Source organism: Dipodomys merriami, unplaced genomic scaffold, assembly GCF_024711535.1.
Source record: "Dipodomys merriami isolate MVZ:Mamm:240054 unplaced genomic scaffold, mDipMer1.0.p SCAF_13, whole genome shotgun sequence".
Taxonomy (NCBI): domain Eukaryota; kingdom Metazoa; phylum Chordata; class Mammalia; order Rodentia; family Heteromyidae; genus Dipodomys; species Dipodomys merriami.
In genome coordinates, this window is record NW_027202604.1 from 20,538,388 (window position 1) to 20,554,692 (window position 16,305).

General features: G+C 41.2%; 1 protein-coding gene across 3 annotated transcripts in view; it reads left to right on the top strand.

Annotated features, from left to right (window-relative positions):
- Positions 1-16,305, top strand: part of Ptprg (protein tyrosine phosphatase receptor type G) — a 693,584-nt gene that overhangs the window by 631,656 nt on the left and 45,623 nt on the right. For all 3 annotated transcript variants that reach the window (XM_070018858.1, XM_070018857.1, XM_070018856.1), the window contains one exon: positions 9,984-10,075. In XM_070018858.1, the coding sequence (XP_069874959.1) occupies positions 9,984-10,075 (92 nt within the window). The remainder of the gene's footprint in view (positions 1-9,983; positions 10,076-16,305) is intronic.

Below are 16,305 nucleotides of genomic sequence, written 5' to 3' on the forward strand. Positions count from 1 at the left end.
TAGGTTGTCCCTAGGCTCCTGTTGTTACAAACAAGATTCCCTATAGCAAAGAACTTTGTGTGTCCATTTGGTTAAGTGGATAAAGGACATATGTAGGATGAAGTCAGGAAACTGGCAGTGTCTGTCCCTCGGTACATGTGTTGTAATTTTGATGGATGGTGCCAAATTGCTTTCCATGGTAGAGTATCAAGATGGGTTCCCATTAGTATTGTGTGAATATACTCATATCCCCATATCCTCCATAGTGGATTGCCATTGTTGCTCATCGCTATAAAAAAATCATGTCTCTGTAGTTTCCGTGTGTTGCCTTTTATTATAAGTGAGTTGGACCATTGGTTTTTATTTTTCCAGAAGACCTTATTTATACCTTTTACCACTTTTCCCTTTGGGTTGTTGGTCTTTTTCCAATGAAGAGAGATGAAGATATCCCCTCTCAATAGTATGAGTTGCATTTTTTTTTTTTTGTTATCTGTAGTTTACTTTTTTTTTTTTTTTTTTTTGGTCAGTCATGGGGTTTGAACTCCAGACCTGGGCTCTCTCTGTGAGCTCCTTTGCTCAGGGCTAGTACTCTATCATTCCTGATGGTTAATTGAAGATAAGAATGGGTTGAACATTCCTACCCAGGCTGGCTTTGAAGCAGTCTTCGGATCTCAGCCTCGTGAGTAGCTCGGAGTAGAGGCATGAGCCACCAGGGCCTGGCTCTGTGGTTTGCTCTTAACTGTGATTCTTTGACTTTTCTGTAATCCAGTATTTCTCTATTTGGGGTTTTTTTCCCCTTAGACTTTTGAGTTATAACTAGGAAGTTCCTTCATTCTGAGATTACTATTTTAAAGTATGGATTCACATTTTAATAGAAAATGTCAAATCATTGAGAATTTAAACTGGCCAGACTGTAATTTTTTTTTTTTAAGATATTCAGCCAGTACTGGTGGCTCATGCCTCACATCTTCGCTTCTTAGGAGGCTATGAACAAAAGGATCATAGTTCAAAGTCAGCCCAGGCAGAACAGTTTAGAAGACTATCTCAAAACTAACCAGCAAAAGCAGGGCTGGAGTTGTAGCTCAGATGGTTAGAGCATTAGCCTATGAGGCCCTCCGTTCAAATCCCCAGTACCTCCAAGAGAAAATAAAAAGCAGGCTCTAGGTTTGTCAGAACATGTTTTAGGAAGTAACCATGGTTCTCCATCTTCTGGAAAGTATCACCAGTACTTCAAAGTACCTAGGCATCTGCAAGGATCTCTTGTCAAAGTTAATGTTTAGCAACAAGATACCTATTGTCTTCAGACAATTAGCATTAATAATTTGATCATTTTCTCCCATATACATATTAGCTGCCGGCAATCTGATTCATCTACTAAAATTCTCAGTGCATAAATCAGATATTTTTTTTTCTCCTCCCACCTTTAAGAGGTGAAAACCAGGGAGGGCATTTCCCATGCCTGAGAGAAATCCAGAATTTCTTGACACAGTTTCTCGTGTAACATTTTATCCCCTCTCACACCCTACCGATCTTTCCGAAGATTTTACTCTTTTCTCTTTTCCTTCTTCCTTTCCTCTCATCAGTCCCACTGACTAGACTTGCTGGGGCGTGACAGACATACACCTCGGGATTTCCAGGCCAGCCCTCCCATCACAGTCAGATTTCATGTCCCCATTTATGGTTTAGGAAGTATGCCAATCCGAAGCATATTTTGGGTTCTGAATTTTCCTTCCTAGACGATCCTTTCCTGAGAAGATACTGCCAGGGTAAACTCAGTTGTAGAAACTGAACTACTTAACATGTAGCAAAAGAAACTTAACAGCAAATGAGTTGTTGTATATGAAAAAATCTCAACTTAGAACTAAATTGGGCTTCTTTCCAAGTGGAACCCAAGAGTAACTTTTCCCTCTCTGAAGGAAAGCTCAGTGATACTTATTCTTCTCCTGCCTCATTTGCCACTTACATTTCTGCAAACGTTTCCCCTAATGATTTTTTTCCCATACAGTTCTCAGTCACCTTCTTTAAAGGTGTGTGAGCACTTTATAAGTGACTCTTATTCATACATGGTCCACTACAACAGATCCATTTACAAGTAAATATTAATGCAATTTCTGTTCTTGACAGCATGAGAATAAATGGGATTATTCGCGAGCATGGCACTGTAAATTTAAATGAGGGCAGTCCATAAATCAGTTAAGATTGCTTAATTAACATGCGGCAGCCGCTCAGCTAACTGCCCACTAGAGTCTGCAGTTAGGATTTTGCACTACACACTGCTAGCAAACTTGCAGTGATGTGATTATAAAACCCTTGAGCTTAATTTGAAGAGAGAGACTTGATTTCTGATCTCAGAATAGCAACATTTGGTTGGTTTTCATACAAATCAGGAAACCCCCCTCCCATGCCTGGCAACCGTGGTACTGTGGAGGACAGACCTATGGAATGACCCAAGGTTGCAGGATGGGAACAGTATGGGGTCTTTATGCAGAAATTTGGCCATTGTGGGTGTTAGAGTGTGTCAGCTTTCTGGAAGTTAATCAATGGGGGAAGACATTAAAAGTATAGAGATTTTTCTACCTATATTTGTAGTTGACTCCATTGTGTTTAGAGTAAACCTCTCTTAATGGGAATGTATACTGATACTTACAAAGCACCATAGGAGCAGCTGTGTGTATGTGTGGTGTTGCGTGTCATTAGTCAGCCAGGCCAATTAAACACAGCCATGTGCTGCCTGTATGTGTGTGCTTCTGCAGGAAGCTCAAAGACTTGAACTTGACAGCTGATAAGGGTCAGTGTTCACCGCACTGGTTAGAAGACTGCTCAACACACGTGCTGTGCTTTCACAAGAGTAGAATTTATTTATTTTTGGTCGGTTCTGGGGCTTGAACTCAGGGTCTGGGTGCTGTTCCTGAGCTTTCTTGCTCAAGGCTAGCACTTTATCACTTTGAGTCACAGCATCACTTCCGGCTTTCTGGTGGTTAATTAGAGATAAGAGTCTCATGGGCAGGGTCACCCTGCCAGGGCTGGCTTTGTACCGCAGATCTCAGTCTCCTAAGTAGTTAGGATTATAGGCATGAGGCACTACTGCCTGGCTTCAGAGTAGAATATTTGATTGTTGAAAAGTCTCTGCCCCTAAGGACCTTCCTCATTTGAAAGAATAGAAAGTTATTTTTAGAAATTTTAGTCCATGAGCTGAAGTCCTGATCATCAGCCTCCTTGTCCCATAGACTGTTTAGAAGCTAGACACTTGCACAGTGTAATCTACCATGAGGCTATCAGACACCATACAGATCCGGACCACAGGAGTAGGATATGGGCCTAAGACCAGGGGAGCTGCTAATTAGGATCCATGCAGACTTACCAGCTGCCAGATAGGATAGTTTATATTACCCTCTTGATTTCCAGTCAATCCTTTCTTAGAAATCTCTCTCAAATATATAGCTCATGTAGGTTTTCCAAAATGGATGAATGAATGAAAAATAATAGGAAGCCTGCTCACATTTGTCTCCTAGAACTTCCTGTGGAGCTGTGCAGAGATGTGAACCGTCAGCGATTCTTGGCTAAGCATTAGATGTCTTTGGGTTTTGGGTGGCATGTCAGAGCCTTGTTGTTTAGCACATGTATACCTGTAAGTAGGAAACTCTTCAACTCAGTATCCAGAATATTCACTCTGTGGAAGCATACCGCATGTGAATCTAACTTAGGAACCAACAGATTCTCAGTTCCCATTTAATTTTCATTCTATTCCATAGACCCATCAAGTTTGAATTGAAGAAATCATATATACTGAGTTGTCTCCTTAGGCCTACCTGAGAACATTCAATGAACATCTTATATCACTCACTGTTTCCTAGGGATGGGTTTTATTTTATTTATTTATTGTGAAAATACCATACAATTACATGAGCAAGGTAATAAGTACATTTCTTATCAAGCATTGTTGCTTCCTCCTTTGTTTCCCCTTATCATCCCTCCCTATCTCCCCTCTCCTTCCTCCCGCCCCCCAGGGATGGGTTTTAGAAAGCTATATATAAGTACAATGTCTTCCAAATTTGTTCAAGTGGCAAGACACTTGGAATTTAGTGTCAGAATACTACCAAGTAAATAGCAAAGTAAATACTGACAAGTTCTTCATCTCAACAATTCTTCATAGAAAGCAAAATAAACTTTGCTAATCGACATGTAGCAGAGTCTACAAGAGTGGCTTAAAAGGTAACTTAAGGAGGGGAACATTTTATTTGAGAAATATAAGTCTTTATGTAAGAACAATAAGTCTTTGGCAGGAGGAGAGGGGGTGTCCTGGGGCTTGACCTCAGGGCCCATGTGCTGTCCCTGAGCTCCTTTTCCCTCAAGGCTACCACTTGAGCCACAGTGCCCCTTCTGGCTTTTTCTGTGATGAACTAGAGATGAATCTCATGGACTTTCCTGCTCCTGCTGGCTTTCTGCTGCAGTCTTCAGATCTCAGCCTCCTGAGTAGCTAGGATTACATTCATGAGCCACAAGCACCCAGCTCTAATAAGTCTTTATTAAACCAAAAGCCTTTATTCAGCAGTGGGTAGCAAAACAGTTTGCTCTCAGGTCAGAATGCCATCCTGTTTCTAAGAACTTACCATTCTAACAAAAATAGAACCAAGGAGCTTGAAATTTTCATCTACATGTGCGCCTCTGCATTGGACATGATTATGAAATACCTTTGAACTCTTTATTGACTGTTTCTTATCCCACATGGGATCATGTAAATTCTCTTCTGACAAATCATTATTCTTATTATATCTCCCATTGAAGACTTTTCTTTTTAGTGGCTTCTTAGTGACAGCACTGGAGACTCAGGAACCTTTGTCCCTTTGTCACAGTAGTTCTGAAATAGAAACAATATACATGGCCCTCCCTGGGGAGGAGAGACTTCTAAATACATAGACTGTGCTCTCCTGGGCCTACTCAGCAAGATTTATCAGGAGTAGGTTTCAGCTTGTATGGGTATTAAAAAAAAAAAAGCTCCCTAAAGTAAAGAGATAATGCACAGTATTGGCTTATACCCACTGTTTGATTGACTCAAACTCTGATGAGAGATTTATTCTTTATAATGCTGCAAAATTCAACAGTATACTAAAATAGGGATGCTTCGAATGTCATATATAGATATTCCTCAAATGTAGATTAGGGGAAGTACATGACAAGAAACTTGGATTATCAATAGGCCAACCAGGATCAATAAGAATATGCTACTTGTCTTCTGTTTCTCAAAGGGATCAGAGAGCATCCTGGAGCATGGAGAAATGGAAGAATAAAATGTATGGTGGAGACTCACTGGATTAAAATTGTTGTCAGACTTGAATTTTTTTAATTCAATTTTTAAATACTACTTCCTCATTTCTCCTCTTTATGGTATTTCCATAAGCATGTGTTTTGTAGAGCCACAACAGTGGCCATTGATGCTCCAGACACTCTGTTTCATTCAAGATGAGACTTTTAAGGTAAGTTAGGTGAAATAGAAGTGGACCTAGATAGAAAACTGAAATGGTTTACTCAGTGACGCACATCAGCTTTCTAAGAAATTCTATCTGCATTCCCCTGAGCTCAAAATTTGAGACAATCCTGCCTCTTTGAACAAATCACAGGTTACAAGTTTAGAGGTATTAAAATGCCCCCCCCCAGGGGGGGGAGGTGCAGGGTTTGCTTTTCCTCCACGTCCCTGCCTTTGTCTTTTTTTTTTTTTTCTGATACATGGCTAAAGGTCAAGAAACAAATTTTTTTTCATGGACTTCTAGGAAGTCAGCAAATCATAGAATTTGTACATGCGAGCTCTTCCTCACAGTGTGGGATGATAGTTAAAAGTTTAAAATTAGCCGAATGGCCCTTTGAATAAACCCAAGGTAGATCCCTAAGAAATTAGTAGTTTAAATACTACTTAATACCTCAATGAAATGGAAGACCAAGAAGATATTTGTAATAAGGATGTCAGCTGGTTTGTTATCAGGGAGATACTGTATAGTATGATTACCCTTTGTTACTAAAACAATAGAAAATGAACAGTGTCACCCCTTCCCTTGCTTTCTCCCAGTTTTCCCCTCCTGCCCCGCCCCCACAAGTTCATTGTCAACAGTGGCTAATGCTTACCACTGCTGCATTTGTTTACACTTTGTCATTTCTGTGCTTCTCTCTTACCCTCCCCAAAACAGATAAACTTATAACAGGACAAAAGATACAAAAGAAAAGAAAAAAACAGTTACAAGGTGGAGGGAGGCTCCTGTATTCATGTTTTGGAGTTCATTTACATAGATATCATTTTATATGATCATATGCCCATAGCAATTGAAACTTTTGATCCTCTCTGAAGAATATCCTCCTTTCGTCTCACTGTTTGAACATCTAGAGACCGGTATAATTTATCGTGTCCAAGTGGGTTTTTTTTGTCTTTTACCATCCAGTGTGTTTACTTGTAGATTTATAGGCACATTCTAATTATGACAAAATGAGGGATATGATGCACCCTTCTGTACATCACGTTTATAATAACAAAAAGATATCAAAAGGACTACTCGTCATTGGAACTTTTTTCTGTATTGATGAATGAGATGATCATAATTTAACAGTGAGTATAAATTTTGTCCACTCAAATATTTAGTGGAAAAAGGAAAAATGTCATTTAAAAAGTCCAAATGTTATCAAATGTTAAAAGTTAATCTGATTATTGAAATGAGCAAAATGCAAATCAGTTACAATGATTTTTTTCTAGTATTATTTAGAGAGGTTCCTTTGCAAATAAAATCTGTTCCTATTTTGCTTTAAAAAAATAAAAAATGGGCATTTGCTTACAATTGCCTGAGATCCCAAGTTGGCTTTGTCAATCCCTGTGTTCAATTCTTCCTGTTCACCAATACTCCCTATACGCCATTCCTCACATAGCAGCCCAAAGGAATTTCTTGAAAGAAATGAATCCATGTCAGTACATGGACTGGAACTATCCCCCTCCCGCCCCCGCCCCATACTGTCCCTTGCTCTTAGGTACCAGGGAAAACCTTCGAAGGCCTCCTGGCTCTTGGACGATGGGCCTTTGACCCTCCTTCCCAGTCCTTCCTGGGGCAGCCTTTCTCTGTTCTTGTCACTGCTTTCCTTTCTATCAACTGCCAGAGTCACCCTGACGCACTTCCTCTAGCTACTAGATCCACCTAGGTTGGTGTCCTCTCTGTAGTTTATCAAACTCATCCTCCTTTATTGGAGCCCTTACCCGCACCGTTTGTCACCACATCATTTATGTGTTCTCCATAACTGCTATTTGAAACTTTGTAGTTGGATTTCCTATAAAAACGTAAATGTCATGAGGGCAAGGTCTTGGCTGCCTTAATTATCCTTCTCCCACTGAAGATGACTAAGAAATAGTCCATGGGGAAAAGCGTGTAAAAAGATTTTGCCCCCAAATACTTAATACAGACTATCACAAAGAGGAGAACTGAGTGATTGTAATTGATCCACCCCTCCCCCAATCATTTCCTAATTTCTCTGTACAGATCCTCTGTTCCTTACATAATTCTCTTCAGTCACTCCAGCATTTAGCCAGGCTTACAGAAGTGATTTGTGAGGACTGTGGACAGTTGTCCAGAATGCGTTAATCTGTGCACACAGTGCCATGGAGTGGGTGCTGAATAAACATTTGCTGACTGCTCTCAAACCTTCATTCGAAGGAAACAATAATACACAAGAAATGCATACGAAGGAAAGACACCCCCGGCCTCAATCGCTGCAGCTAGTTGCCCACCCAGGTCTTTGTGCAGCATGGTGCAGATGTTCGGGGCTCTGTCTCCCAGCTTCTGACCCTCATTCCCAGTTGTGTGCTTTTCTCTGGCAATCACAGAGTTATTTTGCTCCAGGGAAAATCCATTATAAACAGCAGCACATGGGGCTCTGCAGTGTGATTTGCTTCAGTACACACTGCTTTTTTTTTTTTTTCCTCCAAAGATAATGTGGAGCCTTTAGTGCCATACGTAGCTGAGAGACTGGCTAAACTGTCTACCCTCTAGAAAAAAAAAATCAACATGACAGTTTGTTCTTCTCAAGTCCAAGACTTTAACACTTGGCTAGTACTCATAGCTTTGGCTAATCGCTTTATGTGTCTAAACTTAGTAATAGACTTAGTAATTCAAATCTTGAAATAAAAGTTCCTTTTCTTTTTCCTCATGCAGTGTATCCCCGGCTGTTAAACTCTGATCTTCCTGCCTCAACCTTTGTAGTGTTCAAATTATAGATGTATACTGCCCTGCTTGGCCCAGAAGTTAATTTTGTTTGTTTTTTTTCCATTTGTTAAAGTGGACGAAAGTTCTAGTTTAGAAATCGGGCTGTTATTTCAAATATAAAAATCCCATGTTTTCACCTGGATTTTTCCGTCTTTGCACACTCAGTAGCTGTGGTGAGACCCAGAGCTCCATCATTTTATATGCATTTTACATCCATGGAAGTTGAGTCTCAGTAACTGAGTCTAAGTAATTACCCTCAACATAGGTAAAAGCATCTATGAAAGTCATGAACTTCCTTTTATTAATTATATTACAATTGTCAGGTAATTCATAGCAACAAAACTTTTGTGTGCGTGCTGTGAGAAATGTGCCAAGCATTGGAGTTGCGTATGTTCAGGACCCCATATTGGTATAGAGGACCAATCCAGACTGATTCAAGAGCCATGCCCACAAATGCCAGAGGGTGCTGCTCTCCGTGTGACAACCGGCTCTGGCTAAAGAAAAGCACCTGCTCCTGTGACCTGTGACCTTTGCCACAGCATTTGGTAATAGCTGCGCTGTAGAAAGTGATGACAGAAAACCGAATAGATGACAGAAAACCGAATGACTCTGCTGTCCCCGTATCTCCCCGTACCCCCCCCCCCCCGGGGATATCTTTGGTTTAGATAGAGGACGCTTGATTTCTCTTCTAACCCTCTAATTCCTTTTTATTTTTGGAGGTGGGGGAGCTTCCTAGAAAGATCCCGGGCCACTTTGGACTCAATAAGCAACACCGGAGCTGGAATTACAGGCTGCATTGTGTGTCCATGTTGTTAGTGAGAGAGATGGTAGAGGAGTGGGGACAGCCCAGTGACACAGAACACCAGAAGGATGCTATCTGCTTGGCTAAAAGACCCAGCAGTAGGGCCAGCTATTGTAAGGCCCCTCTGCCACATGAACAGGGACCCTTCTCTGGTCACAATAGCCATTCACGCTGAGCGGCCTCATTAAATATTCAGCCTGTGCTTCCGGCAGCTCATTAGGGCTGCAATGAGCAGTGACGTGGAGGCAGGAAAGCTGAGGGCCGGCCAGCTTCAGCTGGCAGAGGCTGAGTGAGCTGCCGATGGCTTTTTTGTCCACTGCGTTTCCTATGATGACCAGTGTGTGCTCCCTGCTTTGCTTGAAGTACAGGTAAAACCCAAACCAAGCCCCAAACAAGCAGATGACACTTAGGGTCTCCTGTTTCTTGGTGTAGCTCTTCTCTGACTAGGAGGGGCATACTTGCCCCCCTGCAAGTTCCCTGGCCGCCCCCACCCCCCTTTATGGAGAGAGCAGTCTGAGGCTTCAGGTACCCTGGCTAAACACAGACAATGTGATAACTGTTGTGTAGTTGGCTGTTGGCTGCTTGATGATTCCATTTGAGGGGTTCAAGGTATAGTTCTGAACTCAGTGCCAGGGTACAGGAGAGGAGGGGATTTCTTTGTAACCTGTCAGAAGTAGAAATATTGTGTGTGTGGTGGCAGGGAGGGGGATGCTGTGGCTTACAGAACTGTTTGCTCTGTCTGCGGTGAGTTCTCACTTACTTGAGGGGTCAGTGCTAGGAGATGGGTATTCCCCAGTCCTTCTGGCTTCCTGCGCAGGTGCATTGCTGTCCCCCTGTCGTCTTCTTCCATGGCTCTGGCTCAGCGCTCTGTGGTTTGTAAAGCTGGGGAACCTGGTGGAAAGAGAATTGAAAAATGATTGAACTCAGAATTTCTCTGGTCTCACTGTTGGCATGTTTTGTTTCCCACACAGAAAATGTTTTCAGACTGCCCATTTCTATGTGGAAGATAGCAGTTCACCTCGCGTGGTCCCCAATGAAAGTATTCCTATCATTCCTATTCCAGGTAAGTAAGAGGCAGGGGGTTCTTTTCTCTTCTGTTTGGTTTTATGTGATAACTAAGACAAAATATTATTTGTACAAAAGGTTTTTTGTTGTGTGATTCCTCAGCCGAGGAGATCCTAGACTAAGAGCACTTAGGTAAAATCTTTGCTTCTGTGCATCTCTTCAAAGTAATGCGATGAACTGGGTTAATATAGCCTAGAATCTCATGGAAGGGAAGTAACAGAAAAACGGGAAAACATACAAAGAGTGTATCATCCGCTTGAACTATATTGCATTGTCACAAACCATTGTGTGTTAATGTGTTCATCACAACTTGGGATATGTTTCTAAAGGTAAGTTTTCTCCTGAGATTCCTCATTTGGATCGTGATTGGTCTTCATTAAGAATGTTTGACTATGATGTTTGTGTGCAAGACTGGGGATGGATATGTTACTGCTTTAGGCTGTATTTCATTTGTCCTCAGACAAAACAGTAAGACACCCAGTGTTAGGAATTGGTAGAGTACACTGTAAGGAACCTTAGCAAATGCCATAGATATTTAGAAGGGCAGCAGTGAGTTAGTAGTTAGCAGGTCCGATGTGGGATATGAAGCTGTCACCCTCCATAGAATTCCTTTTGATCACATTTGCCCTCTGCTCTGCTGTGTTTCCTTCCTACATTGAGATATTTACCATCTGGACATTCATCATTCTTTTGTATATCGAGGTATGACTTGTTTTTATAGTGCCAACACCTCACCTCCACACCCATATCTCCTCACCCCATTTGTCTGCCTCATTCTCCTTACATGTTCTTTCCATCAAATGGATTTTACTTGCTTATTGTCACTCCCACTAGAATGACAGCTTCATAAGGGCAAGCAGACATGTTCCTAATCATGGAATAACACCAGACACTTAGTAGGCATTCTTTAACTCTTTGATGAATGGATGCATACTTGATGGCTGTCAGCAAAACTTCCTTAAAGTTCTTAAAAGGCCGCATGTCAAGCTCAGAGGTAAGGTTACTTTTGGGGTAGCAAAAAAGGACTGCTTCTTGGTGTTGGCAGTGTTACTAGGTATGGCTATGGCTAGGGATTTGTCACTTTAAGCGTCCATGAGGTGAATCATTAGGTATTGCTGGAATTGGCTGTTGTTCCATCCATTCTAGTCAACTTTCCTAAAACTTCACAGAATCAACAAAGGCAGTAGAAGAGTTTCCTTCATTCCTGTGGGATCGTTCCGTACTGCCTGCGGAAGACTATCATACAGATGGGGCTAGGTTTGTGTTGCCATGTGTTCCCTCTCCACTGACTTTTATCCTTGGTGGAAGCAGATTGAATGCTTCTTGTGAGAGGAGAAACAGCCGACAGGAATCATCGAGCTTGATCACCACGGGACAGGTTGTTTCGCTGAATCTACCAGACTTGATCAGTAGCACCAGTATACTCTCTTTCCTCTAGCAGCATCCAGAATATGTGTTGATCACTGAGAAATTCCTGGGAGTCTGTCTCTCCTCACCCTACTCATCGAACACAGTTGCTGTGGCTGTTCAGCTCAAATTCATTTTTAAAAAGATAAGCGCTGAAATGCTTGAGCTATTTTTCGGTTTTTATTTTCCTTCACCTACTAGATTAGAAACCAGAAAACCTAGGTTTTCCCCCCTAGCTGCACCATGATTTTTTTTTTTTTGGCGGGGGGCGGTGGATTGGCGGGGGTCACTGAATTGGCTTCCCTAAGCCTTTGTTTTATTTTTGTCAGTTGTGGGATTTGAACTCGGGGCCTGGGCACTGTCCCTGTGCTCAAGACTAGAACTCTACCACTTTAAGCCATACTTCCAGTTCTCTATGGGTTCATTAGCGATAAAGAGTCTCATGGACTTCCCTGCCCAAGTTGGTTTTAAACAATGATTCTCAGATCTTAGCCTCCTGAGTAGCCAGGATTTCATGTATGAGCCACTGGCGCCCAGCTAAAGCCTTAGTTTTTTGCATGTCTTCTTGACACTTGAGCCAATTGTAAAGGTCATCTGAGGTGACGTGGAGAAGTGTTTTGGAAACCCTAAGTGAAGACAGGTGTAAGCTGCTGGGATCTGTCTTTTCAAGTCATAGTATTGGCAATCTCAGCTTCTGTAGAGGGAAAGCATTTTCCTGGTCTCAGAGTCACATTCTCCCTAACACAGATCCACATTCACCAAGTGGGGCTCGCCTCACACTGCTTTCCCTTTGGGGGGTTGTGGGGGGAGGTTAAAACTTTCACCAGAACCTGGTACCTACCAAGTGCTAGGCTTCAGGCAACTACCACCGTACCAATCTGACTTTTAAATCCCAAAGCCTGAGTGGAATCCAGAAGTTGTGTTACAGGTGGGAAGTGCATTGATGAGTTGTAATACATCTGTAAGACTGAATGGCTTACATGGTGTAAGGCAAAAAATATTACATAATGGGCAAATAATGAAGGAAAGCTTTAGTTAAATTTCCTTAGGTAGTGATACTCATTTAATCAATAACTATCCAAAGCTTATCTTCTATCTCCTGAAGACTCGTTTATAGACATTTTTGAAGCTCTTTAAGCTATCTCGTACTAATTCCAACTGCAATGTGGGTTTACAGGATCCTTAATGTGATCTTAATATATATATATAGCAAAGACAGTTTTTTCTGTGGTACTGGAATTTGAACTCAGGGTACATGCTTGCCATGCAGGTACTCTACCACCTGAACCACACCCCTACATTCTTTTGGCTTTTGCTATTTTTCAGATAAGGTCTCATGTGTTTGCACAGGTGACCTCATATAGTGCTCCTCTATCACACTTGGTAGGATGTCAGCCTTGGTCACCATACCCAGTGCGGGGGTCTCCCTAACTTTTTGCTTAAGCTGTGATTACATGAGCTATCTCTCCTGGCCCTGTGAAGACAGCATTTTAAGAAAGATTTAAAAAAAAAAAAAACTTATCTCATTTATCTTAAGGTAAAAATCTGGCAATGTTGGGAACCAAAATTATCACAGCTAGGATTAGGGACATAAGAATGAACTCATAACATAGGAGTATCCAATGTGGGGCTGAGAAGGTGGCTTAGTGGTAGAGTACTTGCCTAGCATGCATGAAGCCCTGGCTTCGACTCCTTAGTACCACATTAGCAGTAAAAACTGGACATGGCACTGTGGCACAAGTGGTAGAGTGCTAGCCTTGAGCAAAAGAAGCTTAGGGTCAGTGCCCAGGCCCTGAGTTCAAGCCCCAGGAGTGGCCCCAAAAAAGAGTATCCAATGTGAAAACGTGTTCCCAAGCATAGTGTTCAGTTACCATAAAAGTGACATTCTCTTTTTTTAAAATATATATTTATTTATTTCAACCATTCAGTGTGTTCACTTGTAGATTCATAGACAAATCCCAAAGCCATGCAGCCTTATGTTTCTTTGGTTCTGGCTTGCTTTGCTTAATGTAATTTTTTCCACGTCTTTCCATTTCCTTATGAATGGAACAATATCATTCTTTCTGATGGATGAGTAGAATTCCATCGTGCATATATGCCAAATTTTCTTGATCCATTCATCCACTGAGAGACATTAATTCTCTCATTGGGAAGATTTTGAATTATAGTGATTGCTCTGGGATGATGAATGGGGAAAGCAGGTTATAAAAGGAATAAATTAAACTGAACTTTGAATGAAAGGAACTTATATATATATATATATATACACACACACATATATACATATATATATTTAATCTTTAAGTGGTTGTACAAAGAGGTTTCAATTCAACATACATTCCATTTTTTTTCTCTAGTAGGTTTTCAAAATCAGATGTTCCACAGTTACTGATTTCCCATTGTTACTGTACGAGGCTCAAGTGTAGTTTAGTGTAGTAACCAAGCTATCAGAGTTATGTCTTTAAAATCCATATTACTTTTTTCCTCCCTCTTCTCTTTGGAGACATGGTCATCCTATGTAGCCCAGGCTGAGGTGAAACTCATGATCCTCCTGTGTCAACCTCCCAAGTGCTGGGATTACAGCTAAATCCACATTACTCTTAACATTGACAGATAGGATTTAAGATATCTTGATCTAGGAATATTCTCTTTTCCCCCTCCCTTAACTTCCTTTCTTCTTCCTTTCCCTCTTTTTCCCCTCTCTTCCCTATCCTTCTCTCCCCACTTTTTTTTTTTTCTTTCAATTGTGGGGCCTGAACTCTGGGCCTGGGCGCTGTCCCTCAGATCTTCAGCTTAAGGCTAGTGCTCTACCACTTGAGCCACAGTGCCACTTCCAGCTTTTCTGCTTATGAACCCAAGGGCTCATGCATGCAAGGCAAGCACTCTACCATTGAGCCACCTTCCCAGCCCTCCCTCCTCACTTTTTTTTTCTCTCTTTGTCATTCTGGGGAATCGAACCCAGGGCCTATTAGGCTAGTACTCTACCAGTGAGTATACATATATTCTTTTGAAACAACAAAGCTGAATAGTATTTTGATCGCATTTATTAATAAAGGTAAAATTATATAACAAGCAAATGTAACTTTGAGATGACATATTTGCTTGTAATATCATTGTTTCTGACATTAAACATGTATAAACGTTTTAAAATCAAAACTTAGCTCCTGAGATCATTTCTTTATAGAGCTTCCCAAATTTGCAACTTGTCCAACACAAATATTCTTACAAATGCTTTTCTCTGGGAATTAGAAAATCTTAACTTTCTAATAAGAGCATGAAAAACCAAAACGCTGTTGCTAACCAGTAGCTTGGAAATCCAGAAAGGATTCATGCCTTTCCATCAGTTAAAATACATCTTAGTAATTTGAAGGTCACTGATTTCAGCAGGGTGCCAGCCTAAAAGGGGGTTTTAAACATACAGCTTAAAGCCCTTGGGCTTAAACCAACCTTGTTGGCATATTTTATTTATATAGAGATTATCTCCAAAGGAGATTCATTGGTCTTTTGACTATCATGAAGCCTTTTCTTTATTGACTTTTATTGTGCCATGAATGAAAAAAAATGAATTTCTTTTTAATGTCCAAAAATGTTCCAATCTCCACACCAGTTCTTGTAACCTGAGGATCTGATTTAGATAACTATCTAGGTGTTGTCTTCTTGCAGGAACTAAAATCTTGATAATTTTCTCCTATTTCATGATCTCCTTTATCTTCCAACGTTGACACGGAAGTACTACCCAGCACAGAGGCCTGAATTTGGCCTGTGGGAAAGGAGAAGCAAGTCCCTGCACTGGAGGCATGCTTAAGCATAGCTGATAATCGCCCTGCTGGTGGGACTTGACTGGGAGGTGGGAGAGTAGAGAAAATCCTAACAGTATTCACTGGAGCCAAGCTCCATATTAGGCCATTACGTCTTCTCCCAGTTCACGGTCAGATTTGGTTGGAATTTGGAATTGAGGATAAGGTTAAGAGAGAACTGCTAAAGATTAAATACTTTTGGTATAGGGATCTTGGAAATTTCTCTCTCTTTCTTCCTTTCTCTCTCTTGGATGTGTCTCTGTGTATAAAAGCTCATTTCTCAAGTAAACAAAAGTGGATCTTTTCTTAGACCTAAAGCCAACCAAATCACCTAACATTGGCAAGCAAATAAATACTTTCACACTGCCATTTATCTGGCATCTTCAAGGTGACTGATCTACTGTTGAAAATGTTCTGAATAACTGAAGCTTACCACAAAGCAAAGCGTATTATTTCAACCCTTGTATTATTGGAAACATTTCTTTCATGTGTCAGTCTATGAAAGCAATCCAGTATGGAAGAACCTAGTCTCTGGAGTCTGCCCCATCCTAGTACTAGATAGAGAGAGGCCATGAGCCTTGGGCAAGTGCCCTAGTCTGTCTTAGCCAGAGTGTCTTGTATATAAAGCGGGAGGAATCATAGCCCTTAACAATAAATCTCTCATTTATCTCATACTTGTTAAATAACCAGCACTCTTATTTTATTTTTTTATTATGAAAATACTGTACAGAGAGGTTACAATTACATGGGCAAGATAATGAGTACATTTCTTGTCAATCATTGTAGCCTCCTCCTTTGTTTCCCCTTCCCATCTCTTCCCATCCTCTTCCCGCCCCCCCCTCAATCCTCCCCGCTCCCCCCACCCCACCAAAGTTGTAAAGTTTGTTTTCAACATAACGACTTGTACATCTCATTGTTGCAATGGGTCCACCTGTATCCCTATTTAGACGATTTGTTTTTCCCATTCCCCTCCACAAATTATACCGACCTCAAATACAGTGAAAGCAGGGGTTATACTGTGGGG